At 49.1% G+C, this 22,452-nt stretch overlaps 1 protein-coding gene across 4 annotated transcripts in view; it reads right to left on the bottom strand.

Annotated features, from left to right (window-relative positions):
• The window catches only part of mtss1 (MTSS I-BAR domain containing 1), a 97,498-nt gene that overhangs the window by 56,262 nt on the left and 18,784 nt on the right, over nucleotides 1-22,452 (bottom strand). For all 4 annotated transcript variants that reach the window (XM_080495088.1, XM_080495090.1, XM_080495089.1 and 1 more), the window contains 2 exons: nucleotides 9,979-10,040; nucleotides 3,375-3,448 (listed from right to left, as the gene is read on the bottom strand). In XM_080495088.1, coding sequence (XP_080351214.1) covers nucleotides 3,375-3,448; nucleotides 9,979-10,040 — 136 coding nt within the window. The remainder of the gene's footprint in view (nucleotides 1-3,374; nucleotides 3,449-9,978; nucleotides 10,041-22,452) is intronic.

The following is a 22,452-nucleotide window of genomic DNA, read 5'->3' as shown; positions in this document are numbered from 1 at the left end:
ACCCTAACCTGACTCCAGGAGGATGTGCCACCTCACCCTAACCTGACCCCAGGAGGAGGTGCCACCTCATCCTAACCCCAGGAGCAGGTGCCACCTCACCCTAACCTGACCCCAGGAGGAGGTGCCACCTCACCCTAACCTGACCCCAGGAGGAGGTGCCACCTCACCCTAACCTGACCCCAGGAGGAGGTGCCACCTCATCCTAACCCCAGGAGCAGGTGCCACCTCACCCTAACCTGACCCCAGGAGGAGGTGCCACCTCACCCTAACCTGACCCCAGGAGGAGGTGCCACCTCATCCTAACCCCAGGAGGAGGCGCCACCTCACCCAAACCTGACCCCAGGAGGCGGCGCCATCACCGCCATCCAGCCGCCATCCAGCCGCCGCAGTCAGCAGAGACACGCCGCCACCTCACAGCTTCTATTCACACACGCTATGATTGGTCCAGGTTCATCATGGCCTCCAGAGTTTTTAAAAGCAGCCTCTCGCTGCCAGACACCAGAGCATTTGTTGGTGAGCTAGACTTTATTGACAAGTTGTGACAAGAGAAAAGAAGGTCACATAGTTGTGAGCGGAGCTTCAGGGGAGTGTGATCACACCCAGCGCGGCCCGCAGCGGCTCAGTTGCTACACGTTAGGAATATCATTAGTATTCATTACAAGGTGAATTCACCTGCAGGCTCCCGTCTCCAGACGTCACTACTGAATCCAGTCAAGGTGGAAGAATGTCGACAATTTATAAAGGTTAAGAACAACACTTGTCTTAATTAGCATTAGCATCATGCTAAGTCTTTGCTCTGTTCCTGTTTCACTAAAGTTGCGTTTACTGGAGGAGGAGCTGCTAATCCTGACAGCAACAGAGAAATCTTGCTTTGCAAATAGCATTAGCATCACCCCGTGTCCACAGTCACTCTGATTAGCATGAACTTTCTTAAACGAAGTTCGGTATAACTTTGTAAGAAGTTTCAGTAGCTAAGTGTAGCCTGTCCAGACCATCACCCAGACTTATGAGCATCTTCCTAACAGGGAACACAGCAGAACATGTTTCTGGATCACAGGCTACCTTTTATTCACAGTACCAAACAGTCACTGTCCTACGCTTCAAAGAACTTCTGACTGCAAGTAATGCTAACATGTCAGGACTTCCACATGAAGCTGAGCAGGACGGCCTGCAGGAGCACAGCCCAGTGTGTCCCGCACCGACAGGCCTGGGAGCTGTGGTAACCAACCTCCCAACACAAAGTGGTTCAGAGAAAGACGAGAACATGGCCATCGCCGTGGAAACCGACCACAGCGTCCAAACCCACCAGACCAGTTCTGACAAGCTCAGGGTCTCAACGGGATCTTTCAAAGGGCCGCCAACGCCCAAACCACTTCATGCTTCTGCACAGGGCCAGACTCGTCGACATGCCGCAACAACAAGTGGCTAACTAACCCTGACCCGCAACAACAAGTGGCTAACTAACCCTGACCCGCAACAACAAGTGGCTAACTAACCCTGACCCGCCACAACAAGTGGCTAACTAACCCTAGCCTGCCACAACAAGTGGCTAACTAACCCTAACCTGCCACAACAACTAGCTAACTAACCCTAACCTGCCACAACAACTAGCTAGCTAACCCTAACCCGCCACAACAACTAGCTAACTAACCCTAACCTGCCACAACAACTAGCTAGCTAACCTTACCCTGCCACATCAACTAGCTAGCTAACCCTAACCCGCCACAACAACTAGCTAACTAACCTTAACCTGCCACGACAACTAGCTAACTAACCCTGACCTGCCACAACTAGCGAACTAACCCTAACCTGCCACAACTAGCGAACTAACCCTAACCTGCCGCAAGTGACTAACTAACCCTGACCTGCCACAACTAGCGAACTAACCCTAACCTGCCACACGTGACTAACTAACCCTGACCTGCCACAACTAGCGAACTAACCCTAGCCTGCCACAAGTGACTAACTAACCCTGACCTGCCACAACTAGCGAACTAACCCTAACCTGCCACACGTGACTAACTAACCCTGACCTGCCACAACTAGCGAACTAACCCTAGCCTGCCACAAGTGACTAACTAACCCTGACCTGCCACAACTAGCTAACTAACCCTAACCTGCCACAACAAGTGGCTAAAGCCTTAGAGTCCGTTACAGTTCGTTTCCACTGCAGGAATTTATGATTTTCCAGAAACAACGGCTCCAAAGGCGGTCTCTTTTCCGCCCCCCCTCCATCAGGGTACCAGGACCATGGAACGGGTCTGAGTTTGAGGAGCCGTCTGCTGATTGGTCAGTGATTTACTACACCCTCAATATTTTAATATGTCTGTTGTATGAATCCTCTGTTATTGTGGTCAGCTTTCTCTGGTTGGTTTTTTTTTTCCTTTTCTTTTCTTTGCTGCTCAACTTTCACGTTGGTCGTGAAAGAGCGGGCACGAGGCAGGGGGAGACCGGGACGTTTGAGCAGAAAGCTCAGGGCTCCGTGTCCCGGTGAAGCTGGGACACACTCGGGTGCGGGGCAAGTCACCGGAGCGTTGGCTCTCTCTGGACCAACATGGAAGTTACAGCTGCAGCTCTGCTGCTGCAAAAATTAACAGTTAACTAACAACTAGTGCAAAGTGGAGGATGTAAACAACAACAACAACAACAGAGGATTCATAAGGTCCAGATCTGCCTCCAGGCTGAGACGACTGTTGTAACGTCACATATCCGCAGAGCTCTAAGCCCCGCCTACTTTTTAACCTACTTTCTGCAGTGGAAACGGGCACCGGATTTGGCTCCGGTTACGCTTTGCCATACCGCTCCGTAAGGCTCCATTCCGTCCCTGCAGTTTTTGTGCGGTGGAAAAAACGGCTTATGTGTATATGCAAAGTAGTGGGTACCAGGAACTATCCTGGTACCCACTACCAGGATACTTCCTGGTAGTGGGTACCAGGAACTGTCCTGGTACCCGCTACCAGGATAGTTCCTGGTAGCGGGTACCAGGAAAGTACGTGGCAGTAGTACTACCTCTGGGTAGGAAAGTGTGAAGGGCCGTAAGGCTGAGGAGGAATCAGTGGAAAAGTACCGTCGTGGAGCTCCACGTGGCTCCACTTTCACTTTTACTTTGGTAAAACTAGGGTGACAAACTAAAGTTCCTTTTTCAAGTTTTGGAGACACTACATGCTAACCACATCCTTTAAAGTTTCGTGCGGTGGAAACACGACTTAACTATCTCTACCCCTAACCTACCATAACTTTAGGAGAAGGAATGCAAGTCTGCTTCAAGTCAGCTGGTGGGTTTGTCTTTGGTCCGATTCTCTACTCTCAGGAATCACCACACCACATGACATAACATACTCCCATTGTGTGTGTGTGTGTGTGTGTGTGTGTACCTCTGGTCCCGGTCGCCATGTCCGCCACCTTCTGAAAAGCATCCAGAAAAGCTCCAGTCATCATGATGGTTGTCCTGAATCGAACACAAACCTCTTCATTAGAGTCAAACCTCACATTTCAATCTGAGTTTATTTCTCAAAGTTGCAGTGAAAATAAAACACGGCTCCTCATGAGAAACCATATGAAATCATCTGGAACACACTGAAGTTCCAACACATCAAACCCGGAGTGGATCTTCCACTTGTTGTACGCTTATTATCATGGTTCATCACGTCCTGTCAGATCCCGTCGAACTACAAAACCTTTTTCATGTATTATTTATTAGGGGTGTCCTTATTTGGTATTAATATCGGATATCGGCCAGATATCAGCCAAAAAATGAGTGTCGGATTGTATCGGACTGCATCTAAAATCTCCGATAGAAGCGCTCCGATACCCACAGGTAACTCTGGTTCACACGCCAACAAAGCCGGTGGCGGTAATGCACCTTAACGTTAGTGCCGACGCTACAAACGCCAAAGTAGAAGAGCACCCAGCTCCAGCCAATAGAAGGTCTCTGGTCCAGCATGCAGGGCATAGGAAGCATCAGTGGTTCCTAGCTAAAGGAAGCATCAGTGGTTCCTAGCGAAAGGAAGCATCAGTGGTTCCTAGGCTAAAGGAGACTCTAGATAGATAGATAGATAGATAGATAGATAGATGACTTTATTAATCCCTGAAGGGAAATTGTTTTGTTGCAGTATTCTGGTTTATAAAATACAATGGAATAGAATATAAAAAGTAGGGAATAAAAATATACAAATATGCAAATATAAAAATATCTGGGTAGGACATAACTTAAGAAATGAGCGTGAGTAACTATAATGAGGCTCTGACGGAGGTAGACGTGTTAAAAAGTCTTATTGCCGTGGGGAGGAACGACTTCCTGTAGCGTTCCTTCGAGCAGCGGGGTTGAATCAGTCTCTTGCTGAAGCTGCTCTTCAGCTGGTCCAGTGTCTTGTGGAGGGGGGGGGGGGGGGGGGGGGGGGGGGGTTGTCCATGATTGCTAGCAGTTTTGCCAGCATCCTGTCCTCCACCACCTCCTCCAGGGTGACAAGCTTGGAGCCAACAACAGACTCTGCCTTCCTGATCAGTTTGTTCAGTCTGTTGGCGTCCTTTGCCTTGATGCCCGCACCCCAGGACACCCCAGGACACCGCAGCAAAGAAGATGGTGCAGATATACAGTACAGACCAAAAGTTTGGACACACCTTCTCATTCAAAGAGTTTTCTTTATTTTCATGACTATGAAAATTGTAGATTCACACTGAAGGCATCAAAACGATGAATTAACACATGTGGAATTATATACTTAACAAAAAAGTGTGAAACAACTGAAAATATGTCTTATATTCTAGGTTCTTCAAAGTATCCACCTTATGCTTTGATTACTGCTTCGCACACTCTGCATTCTCTTGATGAGCTTCAAGATTTAGTCACCTGAAATGGTCTACCAACAGTCTTGAATGAGTTCCCAGAGATTCTTAGCACTTGTTGGCCCTTTTGCCTTCACTCTGCGGTCCAGCTCAGCCCAAACCATCTTATTGGGTTCAGGTCCGGTCCAGCTCAGCCCAAACATCTGGATTGGGTTCAGGTCCGGTGACTGTGGAGGCCAGGTCATCTGGTGCAGCACCCCATCACTCTCCTTCTTGGTCAAATAGCCCTGACACAGCCTGGAGGTGTTTGAGGTCATTGTCCTGTTGAACAATAAATGATGGTCCAACTAAACGCAAAGCGGATGGAATAGCATGCCGCTGCAAGATGCTGTGGCGCCATGCTGGTTCAGTATTCCTTCAATTTTGAATAAGTCCCCAACAGTGTCACCAGCAAAGCCCCCCCACACCATCACACCTCCCCTCCATGCTTCACGGGGGGAACCAGGCATGTAGAGTCCATCGTTCACCTTTTCTGCATCACACCAAGACACGGTGGTTGGAACCAAAGATCTCAGATTTGGACTCATCAGACCAAAGCACAGATTTCCACTGCTCTAATGTCCATTCCTTGTGTTCTTTAGCCCAAACAAGTCTCTTCTGCTTGTTGCCTGTCCTTAGCAGTGGTTTCCTAGCAGCTATTCTTCCATGAAGGTCTGATTCACACAGTCTCCTCTTAACAGTTGTTCTAGAGACGTGTCTGCTGCTAGAACTCTGTGTCTTTGACCTGCTCTCTAATCTGAGCTGCTGTTAACCTGCCATTCCTGAGGCTGGTGACTCTGATGAACTTATCCTCCGCAGCAGAGGTGACTCTTGGTCTTCCTTTCCTGGGCCGGTCCTCATGTGAGCCACTTTCTTTGTAGCACTTGATGGTCTTTGCGACTGCACTTGGGGACACTTTCACAGTTTTCCCAATTTTTCGGACTGACTGACCTTCATTTCTTAAAGTAACGATGGCCACTCGTTTTTCTTTAGTTAGCTGCTTTGTTCTTGCCATAATACAAATTCTAACAGTCTATTCAGTGGGACTATCAGCTGTGTGTCCACCTGACTTCTGCACAACACAACTTATGGTCCCAACCCCATTTATAAGGCAAGAAATCCCACTTATTAAACCTGACAGGGCTCACCTGTGAAGTGAAAACCATTTCAGGTGACTAAATCTTGAAGCTCATCAAGAGAATGCAGAGTGTGTGCAAAGCAGTAATCAGAGCAAAAGGTGGCCACTTTGAAGAAACTAGAATTTAAGGGGTATTTTCAGTTGTTTCACACTTTTTTGTTAAGTACATGTTTCCACATGTGTTAATTCATAGTTTTGATGCCTTCAGTGTGAATCTACAATTTTAATAGTCATGAAAAGAAAGGAAACTCATTGAATGAGAAGACGTGTCCAAACTTTTGGTCTGTACTATATATATATATATATCTGATGCTTTCCTAGGCTAAAGGAAGCATCAGTGTTTCCTCGGCAAAAGGAGGCTCTAAAGGAAGCATCAGTGTTTCCTAGGCTAAAGGAGACTCTAAAGGAAGCATCAGTGTTTCCTAGGCTAAAGGAGGCTATAAAGGAAGCATCAGTGGTTCCTAGGCTAAAGGAGACTCTAAAGGAAGCATCAGTGTTTCCTAGGCTAAAGGAGGCTATAAAGGAAGCATCAGTGGTTCCTAGGCTAAAGGAGACTCTAAAGGAAGCATCAGTGTTTCCTAGGCTAAAGGAGGCTATAAAGGAAGCATCAGTGGTTCCTAGGCTAAAGGAGACTCTAAAGGAAGCATCAGTGTTTCCTAGGCTAAAGGAAGCATCAGTGTTTCCTAGGCTAAAGGAAGCATCAGTGTTTCCTAGGCTAAAGGAGGCTCTAAATTAAGCATCAGTGTTGCCTAGGCTAAAGGAAGCATCAGTGTTTCCTAGGCTAAAGGAGGCTCTAAAGGAAGCATCAGTGTTTCCTAGGCTAAAGGAGACTCTAAAGGAAGCATCAGTGTTTCCTAGGCTAAAGGAGGCTCTAAAGGAAGCATCAGTGTTTCCTAGGCTAAAAGAAGCATCAGTGTTTCCTAGGCTAAAGGAGACTCTAAAGGAAGCATCAGTGTTTCCTAGGCTAAAGGAGACTCTAAAGGAAGCATCAGTGTTTCCTAGGCTAAAGGAGGCTCTAAAGGAAGCATAAGTGTTTCCTAGGCTAAAGGAAGCATCAGTGACTCCTAGGCTAAAGGAGGCTCTAAAGGGAGCATCAGTGTTTCCTAGGCTACAGGAGGTTCTAAAGGAAGCATCAGTGTTTCCTAGGCTAAAGGAGGTTCTAAAGGAAGCATCCGTGTTTCCTAGGCTAAAGGAGACTCTAAAGGAAGCATCAGTGTTTCCTAGGCTAAAGGAGGTTCTAAAGGAAGCATCCGTGTTTCCTAGGCTAAAGGAGGCTCTAAAGGAAGCATCAGTGTTTCCTAGGCTAAAAGAAGCATCAGTGTTTCCTAGGCTAAAGGAGGCTCTAAAGGAAGCATCAGTGTTTCCTAGGCTAAAGGAAGCATCAGTGGAGACGTTCTAACAAACATGAAGAAAAGTGTTTGGCCGCAGGGAAACCAGAGGAATCATGTCCACCTGGCTGTGCATCACCCAGCTGCAGGTAGAAGCTCCGCCCTCCAGACTTCCCTGGAAATTACAACCACAGTACTTCTGCCACTTCAGCCGGGGGACACAACTTCACCCTGCTTCTTTTAGAAAGGACCTTTACTGTGGAGGGGAGGCCTGGCGGAGCCACATGAGATGAAACCAGAGACCTTCTGAGACACGCATCGTCCTCTCAATGGGCCTTTTGTCTGTGTGTGTGTGTGTGTGTGTGTGTGTGTGTGTGTGTGTGTGTGTGTGTGTGTGTGTGTGTGTCCTTACCCCTGAAAACAAAACTATACAGATCAGATGACACTGCTGTCAATAGTTTGTGTGTCTGACCTCAGTGGAAATTCTCTTTCATATTAAGACCAAAGATCACACACACACACACACACACACACACACACACACACACACACACACACACACACACACACACACACACACACACACACACACACACACACACACACACACACACACACACACACACACACACACACACACACACACACACACTTTCTTAACAAAACCAACAAAAAAAACAACAAACTACACCCACTGGTGGCTCACTTGCCAGCTACATAGTTTTCAGTGTTTCATCTGTTTCCGTGGAAACAGATATCATTTTCAAAACGTTGCCATGGAAACACAGCCTCAGATGAAATATAAATGATGGCTGAGGAAAAGTGAATTTGATCCCAGAGTTCCTCAGAACGGATCATGGTGCAGGAAGCCACAGGACGGTCAAATCAAATCAAAATAAGAAAAAAACCCTGGAGGAAGTTGACAGAAGCTCCAGGTCTATGAACCCCAGATCAGCTGCTCGAAAATAACTCCAGACCAGGAAATATTCCAAACAGTACAGAACAACACAGCACAGAAGTTTTGCTGAATCAGCAGAGATTAGCTCAGAAGAAAACAGCCCAATGTTTGTACATCCTCATTATTTACAACAACAATCACTTAAATTGTGCTTTTAAATGATTTGTTCCTTCTTAAACATCATTATTTCAGTTGGATCAAGATTTTTGAGAGGCTTCTTAGTTTATCCCCCTTTGTATGAATATGTGGTATAAAGTGTGTAAATGTATGTCAAAGACATCATCAAGACTTTCCTGCATGAAACTAAATCTCCTGGTGGTTCAGCAAACACATAACTGGATCAGCTCCGGATTAAAGCTTATGACTGCTAATTATCCACACTTATGTTAAGTAGCAGGAAACATTTGAGCAGTGCTTCACTGCAGTGCTCTATAAGTGCTCTATAATCTGGTGTTAGAGGAGGAAGATGCTCTATAATCTGGTGTCAGAGGGGGAAGATGCTCTATAATCTGATGTTGGAGTAGGAAGATGCTCTATAATCTGATGTTAGAGGGGGAGATGCTCTATAATATGGTGTTAGAGGAGGAGGATGCTCTATAATCTGGTGTTGGAGGGGGAGATGCTCTATAATCTGATGTTAGAGGAGGACGATGCTCTATAATCTGGTGTTGGAGGGGGAGATGCTCTATAATCTGATGTTAGAGGAGGAAGATGCTCTATAATCTGATGTTAGAGGAGGAATGTGCTCTATAATCTGATGTTAGAGGAGGAAGATACTCTATAATCTGATGTCAGAGGATGAAGATGCTCTATAATCTGATGCTAGAGGGGGAGCGTGCTCTATAATCCTATGTTAGAGGAGGAAGATGCTCTATAATCTGATGTTTAGAGGAGGATGCTCTATAATCTGATGTTAGAGGAGGAGGGTGCTCTATAATCTGGTGTCAGATGGGGAAGATGCTCTATAATCTGGTGTCAGAGGGGGAAGATGCTCTATAAACTGATGTTAGAGGAGGACAGTGATCTATAATCTGATGTTAGAGGAGGAGGGTGCACTATAATCTGGTGTTAGAGGGGGAGATGCTCTATAATCTGATGTTAGAGGAGGAATGTGCTCTATAATCTGATGTTAGAGGAGGAAGATACTCTATAATCTGATGTCAGAGGATGAAGATGCTCTATAATCTGATGCTAGAGGGGGAGATGCTCTATAATCTTATGTTAGAGGAGGAAGGTGCTCTATAATCTGATGTTAGGGGAGGAAGATGCTCTATAATCTGATGTTAGAGGAGGAAGATGCTCTATAATCTGGTGTTAGAGGGGGAGGTGCTCTATAATCTGGAGGTTGGAGGTGGAAGATGCTCTATAATCTGGAGGTTGGAGGAGGAAGATGCTCTATAATCTGGAGGTTGGAGGAGGAAGATGCTCTATAATCTGGAGGTTGGAGGAGGAAGATGCTCTATAATCTGGAGGTTGGAGGAGGAAGATGCTCTATAATCTGGAGGTTGGAGGAGGATGCTCTGTCATGAGGTTATCTGCAGTTAAAAGCAGGAAGTGAATCAAGAGTTGGAGGATGAGAAAGACGGGTCTAAAAGAGAGGATGATTCAATTGATGATCATTAATCAATAAAGAAAATTCCTCATGAAAGCAGTTTACAGTGTTTTACTAAAGTATGTGAGATGCAACAGCAACGACTGCTCTTATAAAACCAGTATGAAATGTTTCTTACCTGAGCTGTGACTGTAACTTTGCCCCTTTGCTCACAAAGTCCTCCCAGGTGGGGTAACTGGCCTGCAGCACACAAGAAAACAAACCACAGTAAACATCTGATCACATGACCCACGTCTGACCACAACAATGTGCCTTCAGAGACAAATATCACAGGATTATCATCCTGAGGGATGATAATCCTGTCTTTTTGGACATTGCTTTTTTTCACTGGACGGTGCAGAACTATTCTAACCAAACTCATTCAAATATATTCACATGACTTTTGGAAAGTCATTTAAATACTTCAAATGATGTTAAAACCAGAGTGGAGGGAAGAAGAATTGCACACGTTGAGACCAGTTTATGGAGGTTGATGCTCATCATTACAAACATGGCCGTTTTGCAACGTAATTAACAAGCAAATTAACAATCAATTATGATGTTGTTCAACAAACTAATTAATGAGATGATTAACAAGGTACTCAACAAGGGAGTACAAATGCAGTATACTGTGTTACATTTTTTTTTCTTTTCTAAACCCTTGTCCTGTTCAGCAGCTTCGTCAGACAATATGATGTGATTGAGAACCTTCTGATGTCAGAACAGCTTTTACTCTGGAAACAGGAAGAGACTAAGAGTCTCCTCATGTTGCTGCTTTATTAGAATTGACATGGCTGCCGAACTATCTAGACAGTAACATGATTATCTAGATTAAACTAGCCTGAGCAGCTCCATCTAGAAACTAACATGATTTTCTAGATTAAACCAGCCCGAGCAGCTCTATCTAGACAGCAACATGATTTTCTATATTAAACCAGCCTGAGCAGTTCTATCTCGACAGTAACATGATTATCTAGATTAAACCAGCCCGAGCAGCTCTATCTAGACAGTAACATGATTATCTAGATTAAACCAGCCTGAGCAGCTCTATCTAGACAGTAGCATGATTTTCTAGATTCAACTAGCCTGAGCAGCTCTATCTAGACAGTAACATGATTTTCTAGATTAAACCTGCCTGAGCAGCTCTATCTAGACAGTAACATGATTATCTAGATTAAACCAGCCTGAGCAGCTCTATCTAGACAGTAACATGATTTTCTAGATTAAACCTGCCTGAGCAGCTCTATCTAGACAGTAACATGATTTTCTAGATTCAACTAGCCTGAGCAGCTCTATCTAGACAGTAACATGATTATCTAGATTAAACCAGCCTGAGCAGCTCTATCTAGACAGTAACATGATTTTCTAGATTAAACCTGCCCGAGCAGCTCTATCTAGACAGTAACATGATTATCTAGATTAAACCAGCCTGAGCAGCTCTACCTAGACAGTAACATGATTTTCTAGATTAAACCAGCCTGAGCAGCTCTATCTAGACAGTAACGTGATTTTCAAGCAGGAGTATACATTAGCAAGTAGGCAATACAACAAAACAAACAACAAAAACAACAAACACAACAAAAACTTGATTTTGATAATTGAAACAACAATAGCAGAAAACAAGAAAAATCAGCAGCAAGTCTCATCAATGAAGTGTGGAGGGGTGTGTGTGTGTGTGTGTGTGTGCGTGTGTGTGTGTGTGGTTGGAACTGTTGTGGGGGGCCTGCAGCACGGCCCGAGGCCATCGGGGTCAGATGCTGGCACTCCGGTGAACCACCCCAGAGAGCCACACCCCAACCTTTCTTTTCTCTTTTTTTCTCTCATCTCTCCAACGGAGTGCACACATGGTTAACAACAAAACTACTTCCTCTCTACAAAATAAAGTTCCCCACAGTAACCGATCACCACAGTGGGGAACATTATTTTGTAGAGAGGTTTCCGCTCTGCAGTATTTTGGTGTAACAGCATGTGGCGCTGCGCTCTCATTTTGGAGAGAGAGAGAAAAGAAGAGTTACATTGAAGTGTGGATTAATGGAGAATAAAGTTTGGAGTTCCTTGCTGAACACGCTTCCATTAAAATTCCATCCATTGAGCAGCCCTCGTTTATCAGGAGTCATGCGGCGGTAAAAGCAGGAATATTTGAAATGCAAAGCAGGAGCGGGCCTTGCTGGCTGTTTGCCTTCAGAGCGAGAGCAGCTGAGATTATGTAATCTCAGGCTCTGACCAGCTGAGATTATGTAATGCCTGGCTCTGACCAGCTGAGATTATGTAATCTCAGGCTCTGACAGCTGCTGCAGAGTTCCAGTGATTTGAATTGAAAGAATAAAAGAACAGTGTGGACACCTGAATCCTTATGCTTCCAGAAAACTCTCACTCGTCTGTCCTCGGCCGACAGCCGGGGCCATAAGAGCGATTTAACCCCTCACTTCAACACCTTTAGCCTCTCAGCTCCACGCTGCCGTCGCCACAGGCTGACGGCTCTAATGCTGCAGGAGACTGGCTCCATGCCCCACTGCAAGGCAACAAATACACCTGAGCAGCAGAAGAGGAGGAAAGAAGCTATTGATCCCTGTGCAGGAAACTACCGTAAATTCCAGACTAGAAGCCGCTACTTTTCCCCACACTTTGAACACTGCGGCTTTGACTGCGCTCATACATGTTTTGGGTTTTTTTTTCGTGGCGAAAAAGATTTTGCCGGGTAACCGTAGACCAATCAAATGAATGAGTAGTTCACAGAGGTCCAATGAAATTGTTCTATCAATCAAGCGCACTTTATTATTGCAAATCAGTCATTTGTGATGCGTCTTTTAAGTTAAAGGAGATCAATCTGGCGCTTGAAGAAGGAAATCTTGCCGCGTCAAAACATCCACCATCACCAGCGGGTTTGGAAAGGCTGGACTGCTGGTGATGAAGAGGATGGACTGCTGGTGATGAAGAGGATGGACTGCTGGTGATGAAGAGGATGGACTGCTGCGTGATGAAGAGGACGGACTGCTGGTGATGAAGAGGACGGACTGCTGCGTGATGAAGAGGATGGACTGCTGGTGATGAAGAGGATGGACTGCTGGTGATGAAGAGGATGGACTGCTGGTGATGAAGAGGATGGACTGCTGGTGATGAAGAGGCTGGACTGCTGGTGATGAAGAGGACGGACTGCTGGTGATGAAGAGGATGGACTGCTGCGTGATGAAGAGGACGGACTGCTGGTGATGAAGAGGACGGACTGCTGCGTGATGAAGAGGATGGACTGCTGGTGATGAAGAGGATGGACTGCTGCGTGATGAAGAGGATGGACTGCTGGTGATGAAGAGGACGGACTGCTGCGTGATGAAGAGGACGGACTGCTGGTGATGAAGAGGATGGACTGCTGCGTGATGAAGAGGATGGACTGCTGGTGATGAAGAGGATGGACTGCTGCGTGATGAAGAGGATGGACTGCTGCGTGATGAAGAGGATGGACTGCTGGTGATGAAGAGGACGGACTGCTGGTGATGAAGAGGATGGACTGCTGCGTGATGAAGAGGACGGACTGCTGCGTGATGAAGAGGACGGACTGCTGGTGATGAAGAGGATGGACTGCTGCGTGATGAAGAGGACGGACTGCTGGTGATGAAGAGGACGGACTGCTGCGTGATGAAGAGGACGGACTGCTGGTGATGAAGAGGATGGACTGCTGCGTGATGAAGAGGATGGACTGCTGGTGATGAAGAGGACGGACTGCTGCGTGATGAAGAGGATGGACTGCTGGTGATGAAGAGGATGGACTGCTGGTGATGAAGAGGATGGACTGCTGGTGATGAAGAGGATGGACTGCTGCGTGATGAAGAGGATGGACTGCTGGTGATGAAGAGGATGGACTGCTGGTGATGAAGAGGATGGACTGCTGCGTGATGAAGAGGATGGACTGCTGGTGATGAAGAGGATGGACTGCTGGTGATGAAGAGGATGGACTGCTGCGTGATGAAGAGGACGGACTGCTGGTGATGAAGAGGACGGACTGCTGCGTGATGAAGAGGATGGACTGCTGGTGATGAAGAGGATGGACTGCTGGTGATGAAGAGGATGGACTGCTGGTGATGAAGAGGACGGACTGCTGCGTGATGAAGAGGATGGACTGCTGGTGATGAAGAGGATGGACTGCTGGTGATGAAGAGGATGGACTGCTGGTGATGAAGAGGATGGACTGCTGGTGATGAAGAGGATGGACTGCTGGTGATGAAGAGGACGGACTGCTGCGTGATGAAGAGGATGGACTGCTGCGTGATGAAGAGGATGGACTGCTGCGTGATGAAGAGGATGGACTGCTGGTGATGAAGAGGACGGACTGCTGGTGATGAAGAGGATGGACTGCTGGTGATGAAGAGGATGGACTGCTGGTGATGAAGAGGATGGACTGCTGGTGATGAAGAGGACGGACTGCTGCGTGATGAAGAGGATGGACTGCTGGTGATGAAGAGGATGGACTGCTGGTGATGAAGAGGACGGACTGCTGCGTGATGAAGAGGACGGACTGCTGGTGATGAAGAGGACGGACTGCTGCGTGATGAAGAGGATGGACTGCTGGTGATGAAGAGGATGGACTGCTGGTGATGAAGAGGACGGACTGCTGGTGATGAAGAGGATGGACTGCTGCGTGATGAAGAGGATGGACTGCTGGTGATGAAGAGGACGGACTGCTGGTGATGAAGAGGATGGACTGCTGGTGATGAAGAGGATGGACTGCTGCGTGATGAAGAGGACGGACTGCTGGTGATGAAGAGGATGGACTGCTGGTGATGAAGAGGATGGACTGCTGGTGATGAAGAGGACGGACTGCTGCGTGATGAAGAGGATGGACTGCTGGTGATGAAGAGGATGGACTGCTGGTGATGAAGAGGACGGACTGCTGCGTGATGAAGAGGATGGACTGCTGCGTGATGAAGAGGATGGACTGCTGCGTGATGAAGAGGACGGACTGCTGGTGATGAAGAGGATGGACTGCTGGTGATGAAGAGGATGGACTGCTGGTGATGAAGAGGACGGACTGCTGCGTGATGAAGAGGACGGACTGCTGGTGATGAAGAGGATGGACTGCTGGTGATGAAGAGGATGGACTGCTGGTGATGAAGAGGACGGACTGCTGCGTGATGAAGAGGATGGACTGCTGCGTGATGAAGAGGATGGACTGCTGCGTGATGAAGAGGACGGCGTGCTGGTGATGAAGAGGACGGACTGCTGCGTGATGAAGAGGACGGACTGCTGGTGATGAAGAGGATGGACTGCTGGTGATGAAGAGGACGGACTGCTGCGTGATGAAGAGGATGGACTGCTGCGTGATGAAGAGGATGGACTGCTGCGTGATGAAGAGGACGGCGTGCTGGTGATGAAGAGGACGGACTGCTGCGTGATGAAGAGGACGGCGTGCTGGTGATGAAGAGGATGGACTGCTGCGTGATGAAGAGGACGGACTGCTGCGTGATGAAGAGGACGGACTGCTGCGTGATGAAGAGGACGGACTGCTGGTGATGAAGAGGACGGCGTGCGTCCAGGTGACAGCGACAACGAAGAGGATGTTTGATTGGGACAGTGAATTAGAGGACTGATGGTTTCAGTGCAGGAGGAAGATGAAGACCATGGTTCCTGGTAGGCTGCAGTAGACGCTAGATATTTCTACCAGTGGTTATGGAGATATCTCCTAGTAGAATGTTGTTCATGCACTGTTCAGTAAAAAGGCATAAGAACATAATTTGTGTGTCACCGATACCTACGTATATTTAAAGGAGCCGTGTTACAGGCACTGTTCGAAACAATCTGCAATATGTACGTTTATGTTACCATGCTGATTAAAGTCAAAGTTAAAAAATCCTCCGTGTAATATCTTTCTGTGTAAATATCTCATATTATAAAGGTGTTTTTGGTTCTCTGTTGAGACATAAAAGTGAAAAGAATAGATGTTGCGCTTTAACTTTGTGTTTGACGGGTGACGTGACAGCCGGCACCTGACGTGTGGCAGGCGCCGGCTGTCACGTCACCCGCTCTACTCTTTTCACTTTGATGTCTTAATAGAGAGAACAAAAACACGTTGACAATAGTAAGAAGACATGTGTGGTGTGCACCTGAGGGGGAGGTTCTCCCAACCAGAATGGAGTGGGTGTGTCGGTCACGTGGTGTGGTGTTGATAGTGGGAGGTGTTTATAAGGGGAAGTGCGGTGACACTGGGGGTTGGTTATCTGACAGGTGAACTCTCAGACGGTTGGAGAAAATAAAGGAAAAGCAACTCGACTCCTTCGTCCGTCTCCTCATTCTCCGCCTCCACATTGGTGACCCTGACAAACGAACATGTCGACCGAAGCCAGCAGCAGTGCAATCCCCGGCGGCGCGGCGGCCGGTGCGCCCGTGGTGTACGCCGCAGCGGTAAAATTACCGGAGTTTTGGCCACATCATCCGGAACCATGGTTCCAGCACATCGAGGCACAGTTCCATCTCCGGGGAGTCACGGCCGACGACACCAAGTATTACCACGTCGTGGCAGCTCTGGACTCTTCCACCACCCGCCGAGTGATGGGGCTGCTCCGGGACCCGCCGGCGCAAGGAAAGTACGCCGCCCTCAAGACTCTGCTCCTGCGGCTGTTCCAGATTTCCGACGCCGAGAGAGCCGAGCGTCTCCTGTCTCTCAACGGCTTGGGAGACAGTAAACCAACGGAGCTGATGGAGAACATGTTGGCGCTGCGGGGATCGGGGGACGCGGAGTTCCTGTTCATCCACCTGTTTCTTCATCAACTCCCAGCTCTGGTCCGCACGGCACTGGCGAGTTCTCCACTCGTGCACACGAAGGACTATCGGGGGCTGGCGGAAGAGGCAGACAAGCTCCTGCTGGCGTCACGGCAGTACGGAGTGCATGCAGTCCTGCCGGAGCCACTGGAACACCGGCCGGAGGAGGAAGCGCAGTTTGCGGTCGGGACGATTACGGATCGGCGCAAGCATGACAACCAGCTGTGTTTTTTTCACCGGCGGTTCGGGAGCAGAGCCAAGCGCTGCACGCCGCCCTGCTCCTTCTCTGTGCAGGGAAACGCCAGACCCGGCACTCGTTAACAGCCATGAGCGCCGGGGACATCGGAACGCTGCTCTTCGTTAAAGACACTGTATCCGGGAGGCGCTTCCTCGTGGATACCGGCGCCCAGCGGAGCATCATTCCCGCCTCCTTCACCGACGTCGAGAGCGGCGGTAAAGGGCCGCCTCTGGATGCTGCGAACGGGACTTCCATCCGCACATTTGGCACCAGGTTCGTGAATGTGTGTTTTAATGGCCGTCAGTTCGGATGGGATTTTGTGATGGCTGCTGTGTCCGTGCCCATCCTGGGAGCAGATTTTTTGTGTGCGCATGGACTCTTAGTGGACATGGTGAATCGCCGCCTGGTGGACGCCGTCTCATTCTCCTCCTTCTCCTGCACTTTGGGGAAAGGAGAGGTGGTGTCCCTTGCTAATATCTTGGCTTCGGGGGATGTGTACCAGCGGCTCCTGGCAGAGTTTCCTGAACTGACAGTTCCCACGTTTTCAGCCGCCGTAGTCAAACACGGAGTGGAACATTATATCCCCACGGCTGGGCCGCCGGTGTTTGCTCGCCCCCGCCGACTGGATGCGGCAAAGCTGGCGATCGCTAAGGAGGAGTTTGCCACTATGGAGAGACTGGGTATCGTGCGACGCTCTGACAGCCCGTGGGCATCCCCATTGCATATGGTCCCAAAATCTGATGGGAGTTGGAGGACTTGTGGGGATTTTCGACGCCTTAATACGGTCACGGCACATGATCGGTACCCTGTTCCGCACATCCAAGACTTTTCTGTCCACCTGGCAGGGAAGGTAATATTTTCCAAGGTGGATCTGGTGAGAGGCTACCACCAGGTACCAGTCCACCTGCAGGATGTAGCCAAAACTGCAGTGATCACACCTTTTGGACTATTCGAGTTTCTGCGGATGCCATTTGGTCTGAAAGGTGCAGCACAAACGTTCCAGCGCTTGATGGACTCCGTCTTAAGGGGCTTACCTTTCCTGTTCATCTACCTGGATGACATCCTGGTGGCCAGCGCCTCGCCTGCGGAGCACCTACTACACCTGCGTCAGCTTTTTGAAAGACTGCAGGAGCATGGACTGATCGTGAACCCAGCTAAGTGTTGTTTTGGACTCTCAGAGATTGAGTTTCTGGGCCACCATGTGGCAGCACTGGGAGTGGTGCCCTTACCGGCTAAGGTGAAAGCAATCACTGCTTTTCCGCGCCCAAAGACCATCAGGGCACTGCAAGAGTTCCTGGGCATGGTGAACTTTTACAACCGCTTCATCAGACATGCAGCTCAGCTGATGCGGCCTCTTTATGAAGCGCTGAGGGGCGGAAAGGCCAAGCAGGACGTGAACTGGTCCGCAGAGAGGATCCTGGCTTTCGAAAAGGCCAAGGCTGCGCTCTCCAACACCGCCATGCTGGCCCACCCATCTCCCACGGCACCGGTAGCGCTCACCACCGATGCCTCGGACTACGCAGTGGGGGCAGTATGTGAACAATGGGGGGCTGCAGCCTGGCAGCCTCTGGCGTTTTTCAGCAAACAACTGCGCGACAACGAGAGGAAGTACAGCACATTTGACAGAGAACTTTTGGCTCTTTTCCTCGCTGTCCGCCATTTTAGGTTCCTGTTGGAAGGTCGGCGGTTTACTGCCTTTGTGGACCACAAGCCCCTCACCTTCGCCATGTCCAAGACCTCGGAGCCATGGTCTGGGCGGCAGCAGCGCCACCTCTCTGCCATTTCAGAGTTCACCACAGACATTCAGCACGTGGCTGGAAAAAGCAATGCTGTGGCCGACTGCCTCTCCCGGGACACGTGGACTCTGTGCATCTTGGGGTGGACTACACTGCCATGGCCAGCGACCAGCAGGCAGACTCCGACACCCAGGCCTTCAGGACCGCCGCCACAGGTCTACAGCTGCAGGATTTGCTGTTCCACGACGATGGTGCCACACTCCTCTGTGACGTGTCTACAGGTCAGCCCCGCCCCATGGTACCTGCTGGCTGGAGACGGCAGGTTTTTCATGCTGTTCATGCCCTATCGCATCCAGGCGTGAGAGCATCAGTGAAGCTGGTGGGGGCAAAGTTCATCTGGCCGGGCCTCAAGAAGGACGTCAGGAGCTGGGCAGCCTCCTGTGTGGCGTGTCAGCGGGCCAAGGTACAGCGTCACACCAAAGCCCCCCTAGAGCCGTTCCTGGTCCCGGAACGGAGGTTTGACCATGTGCATCTGGACTTGGTGGGTCCGCTGCCTCACTCCCAAGGCTTTACTCACCTCCTCACCATGGTGGACAGGACCACCAGGTGGCCAGAGGTGGTCCCGCTGGCTTCAACGACGTCGGCAGAGGTGGTGAGCGCTTTCATAGCCACCTGGGTGGCACGGTTCGGCACGCCATTGGACGTCACTTCGGACAGAGGCTCCCAGTTCACCTCCGAGCTGTGGACAGAGGTGGCTAAAGGCCTGGGAGTGCAGCTGCACCGGACGACGGCGTTCAACCCACAGGCCAATGGACTGTGTGAGCGTTTCCATCGCACAATGAAGGCCGCGCTCCGAGCCACTCTCACAGACAGCAACTGGGTTGACCGACTGCCATGGGCCATGTTGCGCCTGCGATCGGCTCCGAAGGAAGATCTCCAGTCATCATCTGCGGAGCTGGTGTTGGGGCAGCCACTACGGGTCCCCGGAGAGTTCCTGCCAGAGCCATCGGAACCCTGGGGGGTCACAGCGGGACGACCAAGGTTCAACGGGGCAGTCCACACCTTCGACCCGGTCCCAGTTCATCACTGCCTTCCCCGGTCATACATCCCAAAAAACCTGATGACAGCCAAATATGTCTTTATCAGGCATGACGCTCACCGTTCCCCACTTCAGCCGCCATACGACGGCCCCTTTCATGTCCTGGAGGCAGGGACAAAGAACTTTGTGGTGGACATGGGGGGTAAACGGGTCCGGGTTTCACTGGACCGCCTGAAGCCGGCCCACACCATGCTGGAGCAGCCGGTGGAGGTGGCACAACCCCCAAGACGTGGACGACCCCCCAAGTCGTCAGCTGCCACAGCGCCTGCACCTGCCACAGCGCCTGCACCTGCAGTGACCCCGGTGCCGGTACCTGCACCTCCTCCTGTGGTGGTGCAACGCAGCCGATATGGTCGGCTGTGCAGACCTCCCAAGTGGGACTAAAAAAAAAAAAAAAAAATTTTTTTTTTGTAAAACTTGTAGTATCATTCTGATTGTTCGGGGGGGGCCTGTGTGGTGTGCACCTGAGGGGGAGGTTCTCCCAACCAGAATGGAGTGGGTGTGTCGGTCACGTGGTGTGGTGTTGATAGTGGGAGGTGTTTATAAGGGGAAGTGCGGTGACACTGGGGGTTGGTTATCTGACAGGTGAACTGTCAGACGGTTGGAGAAAATAAAGGAAAAAGCAACTCGACTCCTTCGTCCGTCTCCTCATTCTCCGCCTCCACACATGAACGTTTTTGAGCTAATATCTCATATTACAACGTGGGACACATGTGGCTTAAAATCCGGTGCGGCTTGTACAAGAACAAAATGTATTTTCTTTCTAAAATTAGAGCATGCGGCTTTTAATCAGGTGCGCTGTGTAGTCCGGAATCTACGATACATGTATTTATACAAGACATCAAGAGTGACGTGTTTGGACTGATGATGCAGAGTGTCTGTGTGAAATGACCTCGTCTATAGCATCGTGTTTTCTTGCCACTTAAATCTTTCAGAAAATCCATGCGTGTGGAAATGTGTCTGTTTAAATCTGAGAAAGAAAAATTGACAAGATTTTTGACCAACATCCAGACTTTCTCCAAGAAAGTGTCTTCAAGCAATGAGAACAGTCTGACATGGAGTCAAACCAGATACGTGAAGTTTTCAACACAGAGGAGAACAAGTATAAGGCCCCATTTACTGCGCTTTCGTTTAAGGAAAGTTCCACGTTTCATTGTCAAAACGATGTCCCTCTCCATGGCAACGGCAGAAACACTGAAAGCGATGTAGTTTTCCTGTTGGGCCACCAATGTGGGCTGTGTTGACACACCATGAAGCTTGATGGTGAGAACATGGGCATTGGTATGGACAGATGATTAACAAAATGACGATGTCAGCTTTTCCTCCGTCGCAGCGTAAATGGACATCGTTTTCAAAATGTGGCCATGTAATCGCAAAAGTTTTCCAAAATGAAAATGCAAAAACGGTGTGAGTTCATTTGACCTCGGTTTCTGACATGTAGGTGGAAAGAAGCAGGAATAACATTTCAGAATACGAGCATCTTCCCGATAATTTCTCCAGACTGGGTGTGTGTCGGTGGCATGGCCAGATTATGGAGGCAGGATTAGACTTCAGGCGACTCCACAGACAGAAGTAACCGGATACCTGCAGCTGATGGGGTGGCGGCTCTGTGGGGACGGCTTATGATGTCGCACCGCTGCAGCTGCACACGGCATCCAGCTTCAAACGGACCGGAATGACTCGTTCTGCTGTCGGTTGATTCTAAAATGATGTTTCTATCTGTAATGTTAGAAGTCCTGCCCTTCATCGAGCACGGGAGAGCAAATTGGGGGGGGCATAGATCCTCCCAATGGATTGAAATAGGTTGATCTCTGTGATAACCATACATGCCCAATGTATTTGAGATTTTTTGACGTTTTTTTTCATGGATCAACTAATTGATCAAGGAGCCAAATAACGCCTGTGCCGTTAGCTCTGAGCTTCTTGGGATGAAATGTGGTAACATCAAAGAAGTTTAGTCCAAACGACTGGCGGTTTCCACACTCGCTGCCGTTCTCACTCCAGAAAGTAAAAATAGGCGTCCGGCCAGATGAGAGCAGACAGCTGTCCCAGGAAGCTCCCTGAACACCGGCTGTGACCCCCGAGGGGCTCCGGACCCTCTTTAGCCTCTGAATCTCCTGGTACGACTCGCCTCTCCGCCACATTCCTGGCAGTCACAACAGATCCTGGCAGAATTCTGGGTTTGGGTGAGAAGCGTTGGAGGGAAGGAGGAAAATGGCCCTTCAAGACTGAAAGAGCAGCAGAGGATTTCACTCTGTGCATCTTTTATTATAGAACCAAGTGTAATCAGGAAAACACCAAGAGAGGGTTCTGCACCACAGCAGCACAACAACTGGTGTTTGTTTGTCCTCAAACCAAGTTCAGCCTATTACTGCTGTGAAGAAAACCAGGAATCAATGCTTGATCTGCACGGACTAAATGTGTGTAGAAGCCTCTAAAGTGACAACTACTGTCCTGATTATGTATCTTGTCTTTCCATTTAGTCCAGCAGCCGATACAAAGCAAGACTTTACCCAGAATGAGTAATTATCTATCCATCCTTCATGACGACACCAGAAAAGGGAGGGACAGGAAGGGATGTGCACAAGCCCTCTGACATGACGCCACACGAGTGAAGTGCTTCACTGTCCCACCTGAAGACTGGGTGTGGTCCTCAGCCTGTCTCCATGTGGTTGCCGGTTCAACGGCCAGCGTGACAGGAAGCCACCATGGGGCAAAACACGTAGCGAAAGGGAATCGAAACTCACGCCAGAGGAAGTGAAAATCCTCAAAAAAGGGAAACCGTTTCTC

The sequence above is a fragment of the Blennius ocellaris genome (assembly GCF_963422515.1).
Source record: "Blennius ocellaris genome assembly, chromosome: 4".
NCBI lineage: Eukaryota > Metazoa > Chordata > Actinopteri > Blenniiformes > Blenniidae > Blennius > Blennius ocellaris.
This window is presented reverse-complemented; position numbering and strand designations above follow the sequence as displayed.